This window comes from Barbatula barbatula (genome assembly GCF_947034865.1).
Source record: "Barbatula barbatula genome assembly, chromosome: 5".
In the NCBI taxonomy this organism is placed as follows: Eukaryota; Metazoa; Chordata; class Actinopteri; order Cypriniformes; family Nemacheilidae; genus Barbatula; species Barbatula barbatula.
This window is the reverse complement of record NC_136769.1, coordinates 12,947,616-12,968,323: the sequence shown is the minus strand read 5'-3', so window position 1 is coordinate 12,968,323 and position 20,708 is coordinate 12,947,616. Positions and strand designations below refer to the sequence as shown.

Below are 20,708 nucleotides of genomic sequence, written 5' to 3'. Positions count from 1 at the left end.
GTTGTGCTGCGCCTGGAAAAACGTTTTGACTGTTAAAAAAAACAATTCGTCTGAACAACAACAACAACAACATTAGTGTTTTGCTGAAACAAACCAATTTGTTTTCAGTCATTATTTATTGTATGTATTTTGTTTGATAATATTTACCTACTAACATATACACATCTTCTTATTTCTTATTTATTTTTGTCTTATGAAATAAAACCTCTGGTTAATACAAGACAGAGAAAGCACATTGCTCTACAGAAGGATTATGCAAGATATGTGATCTATCCAGTTTTTCTGGGTAGATCTGCTTTCTTAAATTTTTCAGCTTGTTTTCGAGTCAATGTTGTAATAATATACCTAGTAAATTATTTGTGTTTGTTAGTTAACAAAAGTGCTTCATGTTTATGTCTATGATACATTTTTACGTCATATTTCAAACAAAGGCATTGATAAATAAAAGTAGGTTCAGCGGCAATATAGTGTAAAATCTGCAGGGGGCACTATTGCCATTGCCTTGACAATAGTTATGGATAGAGAAGATGTGAATATTTAGTTTTATTACTGTATTTGAATTTTCTTGATCTGTCGATGTTGTATCAATGCTTTTTAACTGTATTAAATGTACAAGATTGGGAAAGAGACCATGAATATACCAGTTTTTACTGAAAAGAAGACTTCAAAAGCACACATAGCCTACAGTAGATATGATCACACAAATACATTTAGGAATATATACAAATAGAGTTTAAATAAGAAAAGTTCATTTAAATGTGGACCAATGGTTATGTAATCAGACAGACAAGAACCACTGAAGTCACTGTAAGGTCACTTGGTCATTGGGGCGCAAAACATGTGCAGTTCAAAACTGAAGAACAGACTTGTCAGCTCTTGTCGTTTTCATGACAAATTGCCATTACCAACTGTTGGAGAAAGTCCTGGCCTTAAACTCTTAAGTAATTTAATCGATCCATTCTCTATACCACTTAACCTATATAGGGGTCGTGGAGAGTGTCTGGTCCCAGTCTATCTCAGCCTGAAGGCAGGGAAAAACCAAGTGGGCAAGTGGGAATAATTTAATCGGCAAACATCATACAGATTCACAAAGAACAACCATTTGCTGCTGATAATTAGAATGGAATGTTGAGGTCAGTGATGCCACTCTTCAAGGAACATTACTGAATTCCAGTTGTCTCTGGAAGCAATGAAAGACTGTTATTGCGGACATATGACAATTAGTCAGTAGCAATCTAAAAATCTAAAATTCTAAAAATAATTTTAAACACATTGATCATATGAATCATATGTATTTTGGGTGAATCCGTATTGTCAGTCAGAGATTAGATGTTCAGATTTCCACATTGTATTTTTCTCTACACAAAGGCTTTTCATGTATCCTATTTTCCATCAATTTAAGTGTGTTTGTTATGATCCAGGCTGTTGCTAGGAATTGAGAGAATTTATATTGCTCTAGGCCCCTTGTGGTGCACATCTGTACATGTGACATCTCTCACCTTGTTAAAGCCCTGCAGAACAAAAAGAGGCCCTGAAACACAAATGCAGGATCCAAACAAACTTGAGAACGATTGTGTTTGTGCTTCTTCACAATGGAAAAACATTTGTATGAGAGCATGAGGGAATTGTGCAACAGTTTCCAGAAATGCTGTGCATATAAGTATTACAAATTTCTTGCTAAATTGTTTGTCTGTTTAAAAATTTAACTTAAATTATTTCTGAAAGAAATGTAACTGCATTGCTTAAACATAAATGATAAGTTTACACATAAGGTGGCCTTCTGTACATTTATAGATACTACATGCATGATAAAAACGTCATATACAATGAATAGAAATGAAACCCTGTAGGATTTGGGGTCGTGTGTGGGTTTAAGGGGATCAACCCAGGTGGGTGTGGCTAAATAGTATAGCAGTCTGTGTTTTCCTTCAACTATTGCACAGTCTCACTATAGACTCCTCACTATCAGAGGCGTGGTCGCTTACATAATGAATTCTGTATTAAAATACTTGTTGATACTTCTGGGACTTATCTCGGTTATAATCAACATCGTCTTGATATGCATAAATTCGAATAGGCTTCCAAAATGCCTGTCCCAACCTCAAGAATCATTGAAAGTAACACACTCCGATAAAAGTCTGATTTTTGCCGACCTATCTCCAGAGGAGTACAAGTCTGTGCGGGATTACATGTGGGCTCAAAAAGACCTGCAGATTTCCCATGCGGGTACGGCAAAACCCTCGGAGAATTTCATCTTTTTGATTGATCTTTTGCTCCCGAAGAAGGCAGATGCTCTGCGCTACCTGGATGCCGGAGCTACGAAGCCGTCCCGGGAAGCTTCTGTCGTGGTGTTCTATGGCGCGCAAGGATACTTGAAGGAGTACGTGGTGGGACCATTACCTGGTCCCCTACATCATCGTGATGTTACCAAGGAGAAATACAAAACTGCAACATTGCCTTTTCCAGCACGTCCAGTAACAATCGGCGAGTATGTTCATCTCTTCTCATTCATGCATGAAGTTTTTAAAAACATTGAAAAACCACTGCGTGAAAGTTTTGGTTATATCCCAAGAAAGAGGGGTTTGCTTCCGTATGAGGGCATGCCTAGAGGTGTACAGTCTGGTGACCGCAAAACCTGGATATCTTTCTTCCGTGACTTCAGTGGCATGTACATCCATCCCGTGGGCTTTGAAATCCTGATCCACCACCAAAGCAGCAACTCTTCAGACTGGACAGTTGACAGGGTGCTATACAATGGACAATACTTTGAGTCGATTGACGACTTCAAAACAAAATACGAAGCCGGTACTGTGAAAAAAATTGTATTCAAAGAAATCGCGAACTTCGCATCACTGAAACCGAGAAATAAACCCTCTGGTTTAGGACCACAGCAATATTATCTTCAAGGTAAACGTTTCAGCGTTAGAAACAACGAGGTGGTTTATCTAAACTGGAGGTTTGCGTTTGGTTTGAGCTCCCTGACCGGTATGAGAGTTTTTGATATTCGCTTTAAAGGAGAGAGGATCGCTTACGAGCTGAGCGTGCAGGAGGCAATGTCAGTCTACGGCTCACTCACTCCTGGGATGATGCTCACAAAGTTTCTCGACTCAAGTATTGGAATCGGTCGCTTTGCGCACGAGCTGGTGCGAGGGGTTGACTGTCCTCACCACGGCACATTTGTAGACACCTACCGTTATATTGATACAAATGTCACGCTGCGCTCCAGGAACTCCATCTGCGTTTTTGAGCATGACATGGGCCGACCTCTGAGGCGACATTTTTCAGATTTTTTTCACAATGGTTACGGCGGTATGGCAAACAGTGCGTTAATATTTCGCACTATCACTGCTATAGGAAACTACGATTACATATGGGACTTTATTTTCTATCAGAGCGGCTCCGTGGAGGCAAGAGTTCATGCCACTGGTTATATATCATCCTCCTATAAAATAGATGGAAGTCTGGAGTATGGTCACCAAGTTGCAGAAAATGTCCTTGGAAATATCCATACACATTTTATCAACTTTAAAGTCGATCTTGATATCTTGGGTAAGATACAGAACAAGTTAAAGTCACAATAATATCAATGAAGATAATAAAAGTAAACTTTTGTTGCGAGAAGTGCAGTTTCTAATCTGCACATCAATGGCATAAATTATGATGCTTATCTTAATTTTAGCCAAACTCTCCAATAAGAAGAGCTAAAAGTAAAATACATGTGAGGATCACATCTCATATATTTATTTATAAATATGACTGTAGATTATTCATGGTCAAGTTCAATAATCAAAGTATTTTTGCCTATGAAATGTCCCTTAATTTTTTCTTATCCTTATTATTAAGCCATTATCAATAATGCTTCATCATTTTCAAAACTCTCATAATCAACTGAGATCACATACTATAATATGTATTGGTGGTAAATTAACATAAGGACATAAGATACAACAGTAACATTTTCTTTTGACTAAAGGTGTGAAGAACGTGTTCCAGACTAAAGACATGGTGTTCAAGGAGGTGGAATTGCCATGGATGCCCTCGCGTAAAGCAAAAATACCACAACTGGTGGAGCACCAAATCATGACCGAGAAAGAGGCGGCAATGAAGCATAACACTAAAACGCCCCGTTATCTTCATATAGCCAGTAACCGCACCAACCGCTGGGGCCACCAGCGTTCTTACAGGCTTCAGGTGTTTAGCTTTGCTGGCGATCACCTTCCTGAGTCCGAGCCTGAGGAAAGGTCCATGTCATGGGCTCGGTAAGGCCGATACCTAAACACAATATCTAGAGACATGGGCATTTTGTAGACATGCTGCTTATGTAGCATTATTTAAGGTTTTTCTAAATTCTCTTTTTATTTTGTAGGTATAAAGTTGCTATAACCAAGCATAAAGATGAAGAGCAAACTAGCAGCAGCCTTTATAGTCAAAATTACATGTGGGCCCCATATGTTGACTTCAGCAAATATATTGAAGATAACGAGAGCATCAGCAATGAGGTAAGTCAGTCAAAAGCCAACGGCTTTATTCTGAAATTACGTGTTTTGGTTATTGAGTGCAGCATAGCTTTCCAATGGAGTTACTATTCATTCATGTCTTTTCAAGGACCTGGTTGCCTGGGTGACCGTTGGATTCCTTCACATTCCACATGCAGAGGACATCCCCAACACAGTTACTGTTGGCAATGGTGGCGGCGTCATCCTCAGACCCCACAACTACTTTGATGAAGATCCATCAATCAACTCGCCTGATGGAATTTATTTTTCACCAGGCTCTGAGAGTGATTGTGAGTACAACAAAATTGCCTGTATGGAAAAGGAGATGTGCAGTTCAACACTGGAGCCATTTACTTACCATGGCTTTGAAGGAGTTATGAAGTTTGAGTAGGAATCCTCTATTAAATTGTGATATACTGTATGTACTGTATGTATGCTGTTCATACATGCAGCAAATGTATAAGTATAGAGTGCTCTTCGCTGACTTTGTGTTAAACAATGTTAAACTTCTGTTAAACAGTCATAGTTTAAAAAGGCATTTTTTTCTAGGAAATTGATTTTGTGATGTGACCAATTTGCCAGTTGAATGTCAACACAATTTATTTTTCCCTTTTTCTATTTAGACCACAGAGTTTGCATAAAATGTGTTAAATATTTACGTTAGGCAGTGTGATTTTTCAAAGCTTTTTCTACAAACATAGTAATTTTTTATTGTATTGTACAAATGTTTTTTCTGAGGTTTCTTCGAGAGACAGAGAAATCACCCCTCAAAATCACTCTTGTTTTTTTATATAAAAATGTTCATCCGTGCAATAAACTTTCAAGGGTGACTACAACTTTGCTGTATATTTCTTTAAGTGTATGCTATAATGGAATACATAGATCAAATAATTTCAAATGAAAATTGTGTCATTATATTCAACATACTGAACATGATTTATACTTAATTAGAATTATACTTTGACCCTAGTTGATGCAATGTGCAATTTAAATCAAACATGTCATCTACTAAGAAAAACATCTGTCTTGGCTTGTCCTCACAGTGTTTCCCAAAGCTGTGGAGGCACACCATCCACATTGTGTACTGTTGGTATGCCTCCAAGAACAGAGTTGTGAAACATTGTTCTTATAAATCCTTTGTATGCAGCTGGTTTAACATCATTATGGTTGGACATGGGACATGGATATGAGATTATTAAGTGTGTTTTGATGTTATTCACATCATCATAAGAACCATATTTAATTTGAAAGCTTCTTTGTAGCTGCAGCCGTCAGATAAACTTTAAAATTCAAAATACATCCATGCAGTGTACATTTATTCATTTACACATTTACATTTAGTCATTTAGCAGACGCTTTTATCCAAAGCCTATATTATTCAGCCTATAACAGACCATTACAATACATTTACATTTACATTTACATTTTATTATTAATTTCCTTTATTTTTATTTAACCTTTGATGATATTATGTGTGCTCGCTGGGACCGTGGCATTGCTAGTAACATGCTCTGCCAATTAATTTTCTCTCTCAAGTCCCTTTTCTACATGCATTTCCTCTGTGCTGGGTAGTTTAGCTCTATAAAGTCAAAAGCTTATGTTTCCTTATTAGCCAACAGCTGAAACTTGCTGGAAAGATAAGGAACCTCTTAAGAGCATGACCCAAGATAGGGCTGTAAATTTTGTGAACTGAAGTTGGGAGTTAAACTTCTGCCAAGATTGATGGTTGTTTTGCACACTACTCAAAGCATATGCATGCAAGTGAAGACTGATGATGTAGATATATTAAACAAATTTAGCCTCTCCTTTTCGCTGTCTCAAACAGACCCTCACGCACACATACATGCTGTATAGTTATTCTGTCAAGACTTTTGCTGTTAATGAATTCCAGATGGTAAATACCAGAGCTAAACACAGTAATGTCCATATTATCTGATTATATTATTGATGCATACTTTACCCTCAAACTCCAATAAACATTATTTAAAGAGTTCCGCCATGCATATCTGAACCTCTCTGGAGAGATAGGAGGCAGCCATTGCACACACTTTACAGACTGTACTTCATTTAGAACACTCTACGAGAAAATACTGTATCTGTAATAAATTCTTGTTCGACATTTCTCACCAAAAAAGCAATAAAAGCTCATTCATAAAAAGGTGAAAGAGACAGACCGGTGTTCTGAATAAACACAGTAACAGCATTTTCAGATCTGTGAATCTGCTGTATTTGAACACAAAAACTTTGACGCTGAGTCATGATAACACGTCATTTTTTTAAGAACAACTTGAAATACAACAGGAAATAATCTGCATTAATTAATATCTCAAAAAATCTTTCAACGGGACAAAGATTTCCCTTATCAAATCCTGCTGCATTTTCCAGGCTGCGTGCCTCAAGATCCATAGTAAAGATGTACAGCAGGAATTCTGAGAACAGAAAGACGTGTCTTCTGTCTTTCTCCTAAATTTCGATAGGTTACAAGGGTTACACAAGTTCAGCATGCAGCTGCATGCTATCTTAACTTTCTCAGCACTCCCACTGGGAATACAGATCATGATTTCCAAATGGGCGGCACAAAGTTGAGCAGCCAATCAAAGGCAGATTTCAGAGGCTGAGTGGTGCGCAGTCTTGTGTGCAGTAACTGCCAAAATATAACAAGTAAAATGAAATACAATCCCCTTAAAAGACAAAAGTCTTTAATAGCCTATCTGGTTTCTTTCAATAATTTAGCATCATTTCGGTTTCATGGTTGATGATGATGAAGATAATTGTCCAAATATGACCGTGTTTGCATTACAAACAAAATTCTGCAAATTCTGGATAACCTCAGAGAATCTAAGGAGTTGTTTTACACTGACATTACACTACTTTTACCATCATGGTGTTCTCCCTCTTTGAACGTGAATCTTCAGCAATCTCACTGATTTTGAGCCAACCTATGTACGTGCTAACATATATATATGCATGATAGATTTGTGAACAAGCGTAAGTGAGGAACATTCCTAAACAATGTCTGGGGATAATCACATTTATGTCAAAATGTACTTGTAATAAACAATTATACCACTGATAATGTGAATAATCTCATTTATGAGTCCATTAGTTCAAGGCTATAGGCCTGCATACCTGAACAACCGGATAAACAACGTAATTTTTTTATTAGCATGATATCAAAAATGGTTTATGTTCTCAGTTTTGACTTGAGCTGATTTTTACCTTATAATGGACTTCTATGGAAGAGAAAACCCGTAATGTGAGATTATTCCTCTAATCAGTGGAATAAGGGCTCATTCTTTTGACAACAGCTAGTGTTAATATTACAAGTAAAATCTGACCAAATCATTTTAGAAATTAAACCAGAAACTGACAGCCAAATCTCTGACAACATCGGATGTTTGTAACAAACGCTTGTGCAGCAAGTCCATTATGGAGAATCTGTTGTGGTGGTTTTAAAAGATTGCCTGCATTTTTAAATCAAACAAAAAGAGTCACAATATATGTCTGCCCAGGAATTTACCATTGTTTTCATGATAACCCGCTGTTAAAGGGGAAATCGCATTCCGAGATGTATTGACCTGAGGGCGTGAGATGGAACTGCATTTTAAAGCTCTCTGTCCTTCCTGTGTGTTTTCCTGTGTATGTGAGCTAGATTTGGCTCATGAGAACACAACTGTAAACTACATTTACAAAGAACACAGTTCTGTAGTAGGCCTCAATACTATGTAAAATGCTTTACCGCTCAAATGCATGACAATCCCAGATGGAAACCATATGCTGTGTTTTAGATCCTGGTCTCCAGCATGGAATGTTTTTGTGGTGAATCAACTTCACTTGATAAACCGGTTCACCAGTTTATCCAGCATTGACCAGCTTGTTAATTCAAGCAGGTTTTTGCGGCAGAGAAATTATTTTCATTGTGGAATGTTGGTGTCCATAAACACCATGAGTATTTTTCACATCTGAAGCACCCTTTTCAGCTGTAAACATTGTGGAGCTCTTAACACTTGTTTACAGTCTGTTCTAGACATGTTCCATCTTTGTTTTTCCACATGGTCCAGTTGCTCTAACAGCAGCTCTCAGAAGTTCGGCAACCCAGTGGAAAATTTGCCATCTTACTAAGACGTGAGACATCGCACGAACAGGCCTCCTAATGACCTAAAGAGCAGGAAGGTGTTATCACAAGAGGATGTTGCTGGAAATGAACCAGAGTAGGTCAAGGTAAACAATATCACATGAGCGTGTACACTCTAAAAATATCCCACTAACTCTTCTTTTTATAAGAGTGGGATCGCCAAACAACATAGGTTCAACAGCTTATGATGGCGGTTCAAAACATGAATATAAATTCCCAGAGAATGTTTTTATCACCAATATATTGAATCATCTGTTTCCAGTCTGTTTCTGAGTCCAGACATATTTTGAAAAAAAGTAAAAGATGTATGCATTTAAAAGAAATCATACTCGGATTTCTGTGAATTAAAATGTGCAAACCAGCAATATTACCCAACGAATTGAGAAGGGCTCAAAAAAGAAGGCTTTTTATGGAAAATAAAATAGTTACTAATCTTCATGTGGCCATTTATGCCGTTATAGATGTGACAATTCACTTCACTGTCTTCGGAAAACTATCCTTTAACATGCTTTAGAGACTTCACATGGGTTTTCAGACCACCAAGTATTGACATTTGATTTATATGGTGAACACATTTTGATAAAACAAATGTTCATCTTTAGGTTGACATTTGCATGGAATTGCACATTTGATGTTGCGTGATGTTGATGTAAATTTAACATTAATGCAACCTTTGCAATTCTTCAAAACTGCCTAAATTAAGCACGATATGACATTGGTAAATCTGTCTTAAACCAAATGTTTGTTGCAGATGCAAAGGGATCTTTGTTTTTATGCACAGAACAGATCATGTCACTACCTCACTAAACTCATGAGTCTCTTTCTCGTAATCTAGAGCTAGATTTAGCACCTCAAACATGCCACTTTACACACATGCAGGATACAGGCCACCTCTTTAATGACCACTGTTTAATGTTTGGAGACCATTTTCCCTCATCAAAGTCCAAAGCTCAGGTGGTGCCCGGTGACTGGTCATCTAATAGAAGGATAAAAGGAGCAGATGTGGCTTTGTGCAGTTCATCTCCAGGCTGAGAATGTGGATTCAGATCATAATGCTGTCAACACCTGACAATAAGATGACAAGATGAAAATCAGGAACTTGTTTCTGCTAACATTCCAATCCGAAGACTGAGAACATAAATGAAAATAGCAATGGACGTTTTATATGGTTTTGAAATAAGCAGTACTTTATACCTGCAGATGCATTATGGGTATGCTCAAAGCTGGTTTGCATTTGTGTCTACAATAACAGACCTACGCACTACTTTTCTGTTCTTTTTTCCTATCTGGTTTCACTTGCGAACAGCAGTAGGAGTGAAGCTGGTATGGGTCGCTGTAGTGGGAGACTGGCTCAACTTGGTTCTCAAGTGGTAAGTGTTACCTTTTTCAGTAAGTGTCTAGTATTAAATTATATTTTTATAAGCCTATTTGGGGACTTGAATAGATAATCAATTAATATAAAGCAAACAACAGTTTATTTTGAATAATTACATATGGACTGTTGCAAGATCACTAATAACTGAGCATGAACATATTCCTAATCTGATTTATTTATTCAATTACTGAACAGGCTCATGTTTGGGGAGCGTCCTTATTGGTGGGTTAAAGAAACTGTTTACTATGGCAACTTAACTGTACCACAAATCCGACAGTTCCCAATGACCTGTGAGACGGGTCCTGGTCAGTCATGCCCTATATGTTTCTCATTGAAATTATATAGAATGGAGACTGAATAAAAAGCAGATTTCACATCAGGTTCTGTCTGTTTTTCAGGAAGTCCCTCTGGTCATGCAATGGGAGCTGCAGGAGTTTATTATGCTATGGTCACCTCACTGCTGCCAATTTTGCAAGGCGGTGATGCCATGAAAAGATGGTGAGGGGATCTGTTCTAATGCTATTTATTACGCACATTTACTTTATTTATAGGATTAGTTCAGAATGAAAATATTCTTCAATCGCTAATTCAAAATAAAACGGATATTTAAAGAGGAAAGAAGGAAATCTGTGGACTTTATCTGGGGAGTAGTAAAAAGTGATAATAAGTGATATTGAAAGACGCTGTCACTCACGTTGCCTCCAAGAGAAACGGAAATACCTCAGTATGCTCATTTATCTCAGCAGCTCTGCTTTATCTCCACTTTTGTATATTTCAGTTTGATGTGTTAAAGATGAGAACATTTTTATTACTGACACAATTATTATTATTATACCATCATTAAGGCAAGACATCTCATTGAGATTATTCAATTTAAAAAGCAAGTCACTTGAATTTAAACCAGACAAAATTAAGTTGAAATTGGTAAAACTCGATTTATACTAGAAGTTATACATGCAACAAGATTTTTCAAGTCTGTTTAATATAAATTCTAGTTACTTGTAAAGCAATTGGACATAATTTACTAATTTGAGGCACTACCTAACTAAAGTTGTTAAATTGAAATAGGTGAAGTTTATTTGTTTATAGATTAACATAATAGTTTAAGAAGTTACAAATTGATGAATCCTCCTCTGTTTCGCAAAAATCAACTTTATTTAATATAGTCTGGGAGGAGCAATGTTCAAGTAATCCAATCAATCCGCATGAGAAGACGTCCGTGTAAATAGCCTCTATCCTTGTAGCATCACTCTGAAACCACATCGCCTCACTCTCGGCTGGTCCCAGTTAAAAAGGTGCAGCGCACTATGGGTCGGGACAAATTCCAGACTTGGAGCCTTCCCCTGGGAAAGCATGCCAAATATGCATTTGTTACCATATCTGATTAGATGTTTGTGCAAACACTTTTAAAGAATCAGTTTAAAATACCAGTGCCTTAACGTAGACAATGAGCGCCAAGCAACTTAATTATGCAAAAACACATACATATTAAATTTATATTTTGTTATGCCATCCTTAAAAATCGGATTTGTGTATTTGTTGAAATATTATTTCTTAAATATTAATACTCTTTGTATTTGCATACTAGGTGTGTGCAGGGTCTTCTTTGGACCCTGTTCTGGGGTGTACAGATATGTGTCAGTCTTTCACGAATCTTCATTGCTGCTCATTTCCCACACCAGGTCATTGGTGGAGTTGTTACAGGTCAGTTACAAAAGGTTCTTTATTTTTCCTATTAAATTGCATTATTTGGCTCTATTTACATTTAAAGTCACCATGAAATAAAAAGGAAAATTATAAATCTTTTACACAGTGTTGCAGTGATTATTATAAAAAAATTCTGTGTGCTAAATTATATTTTAACATTAATTTGCACATCTTTAATAAAAAACATTAAGCTCCTGTCCCTTTCTCAACAACAACTCTTCCCCACATAAAAATAAAAAAAAGAGGTAGGACTATACTCACTGTCCAATGGCAAGGCATTTTTAGCCCTCCCCTCCAGGCCCAACTTACAACTAACCAATCAGAAAGGGAAGTGCAAAATTAAGCAATGCCCCGTCCAAACCCTTGGATGTCCAAATTCGCTAAATATTGTACTTTTTAATGATTTATCACTGTGTTGCCAAAGTCGACAAGAACTTTTTAATACTTTTAATTGGTTAGATATTTGCAAGACCGAGTGAAAAACATAAAGGGTGACAAAAAAATTTATTCAAGGTTACAGAAGGACAGCAGCGTTTTAAAAAGGTATATGCAAGTAATGAAAGAAATAGAAGTAGGCCTACCTCAGTCTTCTCTTGAGCACTTAACTCACGTACCATAATGGGCATAATTATTTATTTTTCTTTACCTACACAGGAATTGCTGTGGCCAAGGCTTTTAACAGAGTCTCCTGGATTTACTCAGCAAGCCTGAAGGGTTATATGCAAACCATACTCTGTTTGCTTTTTGTTGCCGTTGGACTTTACATCCTGTTGGATGCTGTCTCAATAGATCCACACTGGAGCCTAATAAAGGCACATAAGTGGTGTATTCAGTCTGAATGGGTCCATCTGGACACTACACCTTTCGCAGGCCTCCTCCGCAACATCGGTGCTCTGTTTGGCTTAGGACTCAGTCTCCATTTGCCTATTCAGGGTTACATGGATAAACATTGTGGGAACTGTGCCATCTATAGGTTGACGTGTACTGCAGCAACATTGCCACTCCTGAGCTTCCTAGACTCGTTTAGATTACCCACTAGCACTCATTCTCTTTTTTACCTGCTGTCTTTCTGTAAGAGTGCCACAGTGCCTCTGGCCACAATAGGTTTCGTTCCTTATTGCATAAGCACATTAGCCGATGTATACCAGATCATTAAAGTACATTTAGCTGAGAAAAATACAACATAGTTTTTCAATTAGATCTGTATTTTGAAATAAGTTCTTAACTTGGGTTGCTTGTGAATTATTTCAATAGATTCCAAGTAAATATTTTGAAATAATAATAGAATAGTTTAAGTTAATATTTTATGTTTTATTGCGAATTGAATAGAATAGATTTAGGGGTATTACATGGAAATTAGTATTGATATATCTTATGTGTTCATCATTTATCCAGGTAAAACCTTCAAACGCTCTGCAAATTTCATATATAAACAGTGCTTTGAAATATAAATGCCCACAACTAGAGGTCTATAAGTGAATCTCGGCCATTTTCCACCACTGACTGTAACATTTGGATATAACGCCATCTAGTGACATGACTTTGCTTTTACCCGAACACAGCATGTTTTGATCATGTGTTTCACTTGACTTACTATTGTAAACAGTCAACAGCTAGTGTTTACATACATAAATATGTTTAATTAAAAAAAAGGCTCGTTGCTACCTCGCGTCTGTCATTTTATCACAAGACCTTTACGTTAAAAAAATATACCGGAAGTTCTGAAGAGTGTAAACAGAAGCGCGCAGTCATGACCCGTGACTGTCAGTGATGAAACATTGTGCGCTGATAATGTACAGTCCACTTGCACTATGAAGCATGCTGGAAATATTCGGGGTTGTTTTGTGTAACTGCATGATGAAATTAGACAGAAATTAAATCCTGCGAATCCCCAGGCAAGATCGAGAAAGGTGCGAGATGCCGCGGCGGAAGGTAGGACTGCATCTTTTCAGGCCAGTCGCGTATGTTTATGTAGCGCCTGTGCTCAGCATCACAGACCTGCTTGCTCATGACCTGCTGCGTGGAGCACCTGCTCATCTCAGACATGCATGAAACTATATTTGGGTGTTGTGTGAGCATCTCAGTCCGACATTAAATTATACAAAGGCGACTCTAGTACTATTATGGGAAAGTTTAAGTTCAATTGTTTGTGTAGGAAAAGTGCATAACTTTTGTCTTGCAGCCATTGTGATGACCACAATTTATGCACAATTCAGTTTTGCATGCTGATTCAGGCGAATGTTATCACGTATTAGGATATAAAACCTCATTATCCCAATGCATAGTTTGTATTTTATTGTATATCATCTCATCTTAATAAATATATATAAATCTAGTACTGGTGCCACAGCTGATCAGTTGCATCCTTTTAAAAACACTTCTGTAAAGCCAAAATGTGTGATTCAAGGTCTTTATGACAAGGCTTTGGTTTTATTGGACACGTAGAGAAATGCTGGCAGTAGCTCTGATGGTACGGAGGACTCCGACTTCTCTGCTGAGCATACAGACAGCTCAGAGAGTGATGCACACACTGTTATGAACACCCGTCTCACTCGCTCCTCAACAAGACTCATCTCACAAGGTACTTGACATTTCAGTTTAAGTATGATTTCTTAATAGTTATACAATAATAATATATATCAGATTTGTGGGGAATGTTTCAATTAATTCTCAAAACTGTAAAACAGAATCTCAGCCTCAGCTGGTCTATGCCCAAAGTTCAGTTCACGTTTTAGTGATTACTCGTGGACAGATTTAAAAAAGTTGAAATCTAGATGAAATTCATAATAAAAGAAGAAATGTATAAACAAACAAAGAAACAAAACTTGTTTGTAGATTCCAGTCCAGTGGGGAACCCTGCCCCGTTTTCAGAAGATGTGAACTTTTCCACCCGTCGCGTGACCCGTAGTCAACAGCACGGGGCAACAGCGGTGCCCAAGAAATACCCCCTGCGGCAGAGTCGCTCCTCGGGCTCAGACACAGAGCAGCATGGGGACATGTCAGAAAGGGGTATGGATAAATTGTAATGGTTAATTTATTCCTTATCACATTTGAGTATCTCTTTTGTTCTCAGTTTGTGTCATGTGTTGAACATGCTGTATGAGTTCCAGTTATGAAAAAAAAGTCATTTTTCTGTATTTCTCATTACTATGCTTTGTGATATGTGTATTAAGATGTTATTTTGCTAATGTTCAATATACTTCTGATGCATTTTATAGAATCCTGTCTTTCATTGTGTTCATGCAGACAATAAACACCATGATGAGTCCCCTCCCAGAACTCCCACAGGCAACGCTCCTTCCTCTGAATCTGACATTGACATGTCCAGCCCAAACGTGTCTCATGATGAGAGCCTGGCAAAGGAGCTCTCACTCAAAGAATCCAGCCTTGCCCACCGGCCCAAACGACGGCGCTTTCATGAGAGCTACAACTTTAACATGAAGTGCCCCACACCTGGTTGTAACTCACTTGGTAATAAAAATCAAGTTTCTTTTTTTAATTTATTTATGAATTTTTCTGTAGACTTGAAGCAGAATGACTTAATGAGGTATTTAAATGCAAAAGTATTTTAAATTCAATCTTCATTAATCTTTCAGGACATTTAACAGGGAAACACGAAAGGCATTTTTCAATATCTGGATGTCCGCTGTACCATAACCTTTCAGCAGATGAGTGCAAGGTAGTGCTTTTTACCCAACTTTATGGTTAATTTTTTAGAATATATAAACAAGATCTGAAAAAAAAAATATTTTGCCCAGGTGAAGGCAGGCTCTCGGGACAAACATGTGGAGGAAAGGACGCTGTCACAACGGCAGGATGAGAACCGACATTCCGCTCGGCAGAAGGTATATCATCAAGCTTCACGTCTTCACTGTTGTAAATGTTTGTGCCCCTAATAATGCTACACATGTTACCAGGTTTTACTTCAGAATGCTTACTGAATAAAAGTTTCAACCAGCACTCACATTCTCTGAGTTAACTTCTCCCCAGGCCCAAACAGAGCGACAACTGAGGTATAAGGAGAAAGTGACGGAGATGAGGAGGAAGAGAAATTCTGTACCTCTAAAAGATCAAAAAGAGAAGTACATGGTGAGTGCCAGAATACTCATATGCTCTGTGTTCAAAAAAAATATGACAATACTTTTCAAACGTAACTCTACAAACCTATTCATCATTTTCACCTGATTAAAGGTCTCATTGGCACTGTGCTGAATTGCTTTTTCTCCTTCTCTTGAGGATCACAAGCAGATGGATGGAGGCAGTCTGGAACCCTTGCTGGAGAACATAACAAGTGACTATGACCTGGAGCTCTTTAGAAAAGCCCAGGCACGTGCCTCGGACGATCTTGTAAGAGAGAAAGCTCATCACACTTTCCCCCTGTTTTTTCTCCTGCCCTTTCTTTTTTCATGACTCTGTAAAGATGGCAGGTGGGCTGACCCCCTCGCACCACTGCTGTCTGGGTTATTTGATGGCCTACCCTGGACTGTCTCATTGTAGCTTTAACATTGCTGCTATGATACTCTCTTCCATGTCATATCAGTTCCTTTTCAAAGCCAACATTACTTTTAATCCAAAAATAACATTTAGATGCTCTTTTTTCATTTGATTTCTATGTTTGGTGACTTTTATTTCTACATGATCACATTAAATCCGATTATTTCTTAATGCGTTTTCTGCTTCTTCATTCTCACATCATACTGTAAGTGGTAAGCTTCAGGGTTTTTACTTCTAGGTTACGTGCCATTTCCTCAATCAGACCTTTGTTTCCTCCACCCTGATTGGTCCTTGCAGGAAAAGCTCCGGCTCCAGGGACAGGTCACGGAGGGAGGGAACATGATAAAGACCATTGCGTTTGGCTGCTATGAGCTGGATACATGGTACCACTCACCGTACCCTGAAGAGTACGCCCGTCTTGGCCGCCTCTACATGTGCGAGTTCTGTCTCAAATACATGAAGAGTCAGACCATACTGAGGCGTCACATGGTAACTACATGTTCACTTTAAGGGACAGTTTACAAAACGTGAAAATTTTGTCATAATTTACTCACCCTCGAGATCTGTATAAATTTCTTTGTTCTGATGAACACAGAGAAAGATATTTGGGAGAATGCTTGTAACCAAACAGTTCTTGGCCACCATTGACTACCATAGTAGGAAAATTGACAATGGTAGTCAAAAGTGCCCCAGAACGATTGATTTCCTACATTCTTCAAAATATCTTTTTTTTGTGTTCAACAGAACAAAGCAAATGTTCCCACTATGGTAGTCAATGGTGGCCAAGAACTGTTTGGTTACAAGCATTCTTCCAATGTTTACAGATTTTGAACAACTTGAGGTGAGTAAATTAAGACAGAATTTTTTTGGGTGAACTGCTCCTTAAATGTTTCATGTTAATAAAGAAGAGTATCAGAATGTTAATACATTGTTGTTGCATGCACGTGTAAAATATCACTTGCAGGCCAAATGTGTGTGGAAGCATCCACCAGGTGACGAGATTTACAGAAAGGGGGCTATATCTGTTTTTGAAGTGGACGGAAAGAAAAACAAGGTAGTTCTACAAAATATTTAGTTTTATAGCTGGGTACGTCTGCCCTGACTTTACTTTACTCAGCAAGTGATTAAGCCTCACTGACACTGATGTTTGCCGTTCACAGATTTATTGCCAAAACCTATGCCTGCTGGCCAAACTCTTCCTGGACCACAAAACTTTGTACTACGATGTGGAGCCTTTCCTCTTTTATGTCATGGCAGAAGCTGACAATACCGGCTGTCACCTTGTAGGATATTTCTCCAAGGTACTCTGTAAGCGATTTGCTTGAACCCACTGACCTTGCAAGTGATGACTTTGTGATAATCAAAATATATCTGGATTTAGGAAAAGAATTCATTCCTGAACTACAATGTCTCCTGCATCCTGACCATGCCACAGTATATGAGGCAGGGTTATGGCAAGATGCTGATTGATTTCAGTGAGTGCAGTAGATTTAGATCATTTGTATACTTTCTATCCATTTTTTGTCTTTGCTGCATTTAAACTAAAACAAACAATTGTAAACAAATTGTCTAATGCATCTATATGTCGAGGCTTGCAAATAGATCATTTTAAAGTACTACAAAATATTTAAACAGAGATTTGAGCCAAATGTTGAATGTGGCAGTGAGGGTGAAATGTGGTTTCTGGTGATGCTTTAAGGCGCATTTATGGATTCTTGTTTAATTCAAAAGATCACCACCTCATTATTATGTAAATAGCTGATGTTCTTCCAGGTTACCTGCTGTCTAAAGTGGAAGAGAAGGTTGGCTCGCCTGAGCGCCCTCTGTCTGACCTGGGCCTCATCAGTTACAGAAGCTACTGGAAAGAAGTGCTCTTACGCTACTTGCACAACTTCCAAGGCAAAGATATATCCATTAAAGGTACTTGTTAAGTATTATGCTTTGTTGCCTCATTTATGTTTTTAAAATATTTCATTGTGATTTTCCTCCCTTGTTTTAACTCTTGGGATCAGAAATCAGTCAAGAAACAGCCGTCAATCCCGTAGACATTGTCAGCACTTTACAGTCGCTCCAAATGCTGAAGTATTGGAAAGGAAAGCACTTGATCTTAAAAAGACAGGTAGATATGCAGGGGGCATAGTTAGTTATATGGACCATTTTACAATGTTTTGTCATGGCATGTTTTTATCTTATCTTTAGGATCTGATTGATGATTGGAAAACCAAAGAGGCAAAACGTGGAAGCAACAAGACTATTGACCCTGCAGCATTGAAATGGAGCCCACCTAAAGGAACATAAGAAACTTTGTCAGCATGCTCTTTGCTGTAGTTTAGCAGGTCTGGTAACCGTTAGAATAGCTGAAAACATAGGAAAGTGTTTTCTTTGTTACAGTAAGCAAGGTTGCATTCCAAACTGTACTGCATAAAACACTTTTCACACAGTTCGGTTAGACTGTAGGTTAGTTTCTAGTTGCTGTATTTTAACCCTGAGACTCTTGTTTTTTTAAACATGGTGTGACACGTTGTAGACTGCATCAGAGAAACATAGACTAACAGCTGCATACAGAAACTTAAAATACATTTTATTCACCAGTTTAACAAATAAGTTGAAGCTGATTGTCATTGTTTGTTTTAACTGTTGTTTTATGTCACGATAAAAAGCAGACTGTTAAATGCATCTCTTAAATTTAGAGAATGGACATATAGCTGTTGGTTATAGATTTAAACGGACCATTACAGTGTTTCTGTGAATTTCACAATAGAAAGCATAAGGGAATGGTTTTGTGAGGATAAAATTAGCCAATCAATGTATGAACTATGAACATCTCAAAGGAAAAGCATTGGCTCAGCACAAATGGCATAGAGGAGATTTTGCTCATGCTTCAAATTAATCCTGTGAGATTATAGTATTGCATCCGTAGTTAACATAAACCAAAGTCATTGCACTAAAATGAATCAAATATATTTTAATACAATCATTAGTAAGACTAAAACTTTTAATTAGTATTATTTTAGGCATAGGCTACACATTCTGGTAAATGTGATATATCAACCCTTCATTTTACAAAGGCCTTTATCTGTGGCAGCTTTAGATCAGGTGGCCAATTGTTATTCGTGAGCAGACAGATTAGATTTAGTTACTTACCAATAATGATGCACTTCACTTCAGCTTTAACTGTCATATGAAATTCCAAGCATGTGTTGCAATTGCTTCTGTGTGTCTTTCAAAAAATAAATAAATACAGTTGGTCACCATTAAACCTGTGCTGTTCTTGAGTTAACGCTGTACACAACAATGCCTATCAAACAATGACAATTAAAGGAGGACAAAGTAACCATGGAAATTTAATAAATTATGGAATAAGAAAATGGGTTTATCTACTATTAGTTGACTTAAAACAGCACACGCTCCAGTTGAATACACAAACAATATCTTTCGTCTCGTTTAATGTAACAATAGAAATAAACAGAATGAATATTTGGCAACCTACACAGGAAGCAGCGCGTCACTAAACTGCGTTCCCAACACCGACACACAGGGCTGGACTGGTAATCTGGCATACCGGGCAAATGCCCGGTGGGCCGACGCTCTTGGGGGCCGGTTGATATAAAATTATTTTTTTTTATTTGCCAGCAGGGACAGCGGCCCATTGGTTCATTATCCATAATGACACTGGGCTGGCCCAATCATCTCTTAGGGTTAGGGCTCCACCCCTCCCCCTCGGTTTCTTGTGTCAAATTCAGTCAGTGGGTCAGAGCCAGAAATCTGTGGATTTAGGATGGAGAAACAAAAGCGCAAGGGCAAGGGGGTGCGGAGAAGTTGCGGGCCAAACAAATACAAATTCTAGAGGTTGATGCCTCAACATGTGCAAAAATAACCGACATGTTAAGTGCTGTAGCTTCAGTTTCCAAGCCTATAGTAGCTTACCTGACGACATTTTGCAAAAACAGGTGAACATAGCACATGGAGGAGAGGTGACTAGCCATGGCGGCACCCAGGAAGAGGAGTAGGTGTCTGATAGTGAAGTCAAGGAGAGACAAAGTGAGCAGGAGAGTGTACTTGAAACGGTAAGCAGTGTTGGGCGCTACAAGCAGTGACGCTACTAGCTTAACTACATTTTTCAGTAGCGTGGTGGTAACGTCGCTGTTTTCTGAATCAAATAGCTTTTCCGTAGCGAAGCTCTTTTGTTGATCAAGTAGTGAGGTAGCGTCCACACAAGCTAACGTTACATATTACCAAACATTTCTGAAGAACAAGCTCATATCGGAAACACAACTGCTAAGGATCACCGATCCTGGTCCAGTAAGTGACGCCACCACCATACAGGGACCGGCCTGTGATTTCTTCATGTTTTACGGTAAATAGCTTTTTGGTGCATTACTGCCGCCTTCTGCTCCGGATGGTGACATCACAGTGTGTGGGCCTGGTTGGGCCACGACGAAGATGATTATTTACCTAACTAATGAATATTATAGTAAGACAACATAATCGTTGTCGCTAT

At 38.1% G+C, this 20,708-nt stretch overlaps 3 protein-coding genes across 8 annotated transcripts; all 3 read left to right on the top strand.

The window, feature by feature from the left end:
- The first annotated feature begins 1,052 nt into the window (after positions 1–1,052).
- Positions 1,053–7,567, top strand: aoc2 (amine oxidase copper containing 2). Its single transcript, XM_079456925.1, has 4 exons — positions 1,053–3,549; positions 3,974–4,259; positions 4,367–4,499; positions 4,606–7,567. The coding sequence occupies exons 1-4, from the start codon at positions 1,989–1,991 to the stop codon at positions 4,885–4,887; spliced, it is 2,262 nt and encodes a 753-aa protein (XP_079313051.1). The 5' UTR covers positions 1,053–1,988; the 3' UTR covers positions 4,888–7,567.
- Positions 7,568–9,783: 2,216 nt separating this feature from the next.
- On the top strand, positions 9,784–12,900 carry g6pc1b (glucose-6-phosphatase catalytic subunit 1b; the record flags this gene model as incomplete). Its single annotated transcript, XM_079457739.1, has 5 exons — positions 9,784–10,001; positions 10,202–10,311; positions 10,405–10,504; positions 11,595–11,710; positions 12,368–12,900. 5 exons carry the CDS (start codon positions 9,784–9,786, stop codon positions 12,898–12,900), a joined length of 1,077 nt encoding a protein of 358 aa, XP_079313865.1.
- Positions 12,901–13,263: 363 nt separating this feature from the next.
- kat7a (K(lysine) acetyltransferase 7a) lies at positions 13,264–19,471 on the top strand. 6 transcript variants are annotated; one of them, XM_079457008.1, is made up of 15 exons: positions 13,264–13,645; positions 14,159–14,294; positions 14,549–14,722; positions 14,960–15,184; positions 15,310–15,392; positions 15,472–15,558; positions 15,704–15,802; positions 15,959–16,060; positions 16,505–16,696; positions 17,172–17,261; positions 17,368–17,508; positions 17,589–17,682; positions 17,981–18,127; positions 18,220–18,326; positions 18,407–19,464. In XM_079457008.1, exons 1-15 carry the CDS (start codon positions 13,631–13,633, stop codon positions 18,503–18,505), a joined length of 1,791 nt encoding a protein of 596 aa, XP_079313134.1. In that variant the 5' UTR covers positions 13,264–13,630; the 3' UTR covers positions 18,506–19,464. The 6 variants fall into 6 exon arrangements, with proteins under 6 accessions (XP_079313134.1, XP_079313136.1, XP_079313138.1 ...); XM_079457010.1 differs by having other exon boundaries at positions 13,423–13,645; positions 15,950–16,039; positions 18,407–19,471; XM_079457012.1 differs by having other exon boundaries at positions 13,423–13,645; positions 15,962–16,039.
- The last annotated feature ends 1,237 nt before the right edge of the window (positions 19,472–20,708 follow it).

What these genes read in the sequence shown, in the direction of transcription:
- kat7a (XM_079457007.1), top strand. An exon ending in CACGTGCCTCGGACGATCTT is followed by an intron (nt 16,061 to 16,504) that starts GTAAGAGAGAAA and finishes TGGTCCTTGCAG; the next exon opens with GAAAAGCTCCGGCTCCAGGG. An exon ending in CAAAGATATATCCATTAAAG is followed by an intron (nt 18,128 to 18,219) that starts GTACTTGTTAAG and finishes TCTTGGGATCAG; the next exon opens with AAATCAGTCAAGAAACAGCC.
- aoc2 (XM_079456925.1), top strand. Translation starts at nt 1,989, where the DNA reads ATGAATTCTGTATTAAAATACTTGTTGATACTTCTGGGACTTATCTCG. An exon ending in AGGTCCATGTCATGGGCTCG is followed by an intron (nt 4,260 to 4,366) that starts GTAAGGCCGATA and finishes TTTATTTTGTAG; the next exon opens with GTATAAAGTTGCTATAACCA. An exon ending in ACGAGAGCATCAGCAATGAG is followed by an intron (nt 4,500 to 4,605) that starts GTAAGTCAGTCA and finishes TGTCTTTTCAAG; the next exon opens with GACCTGGTTGCCTGGGTGAC.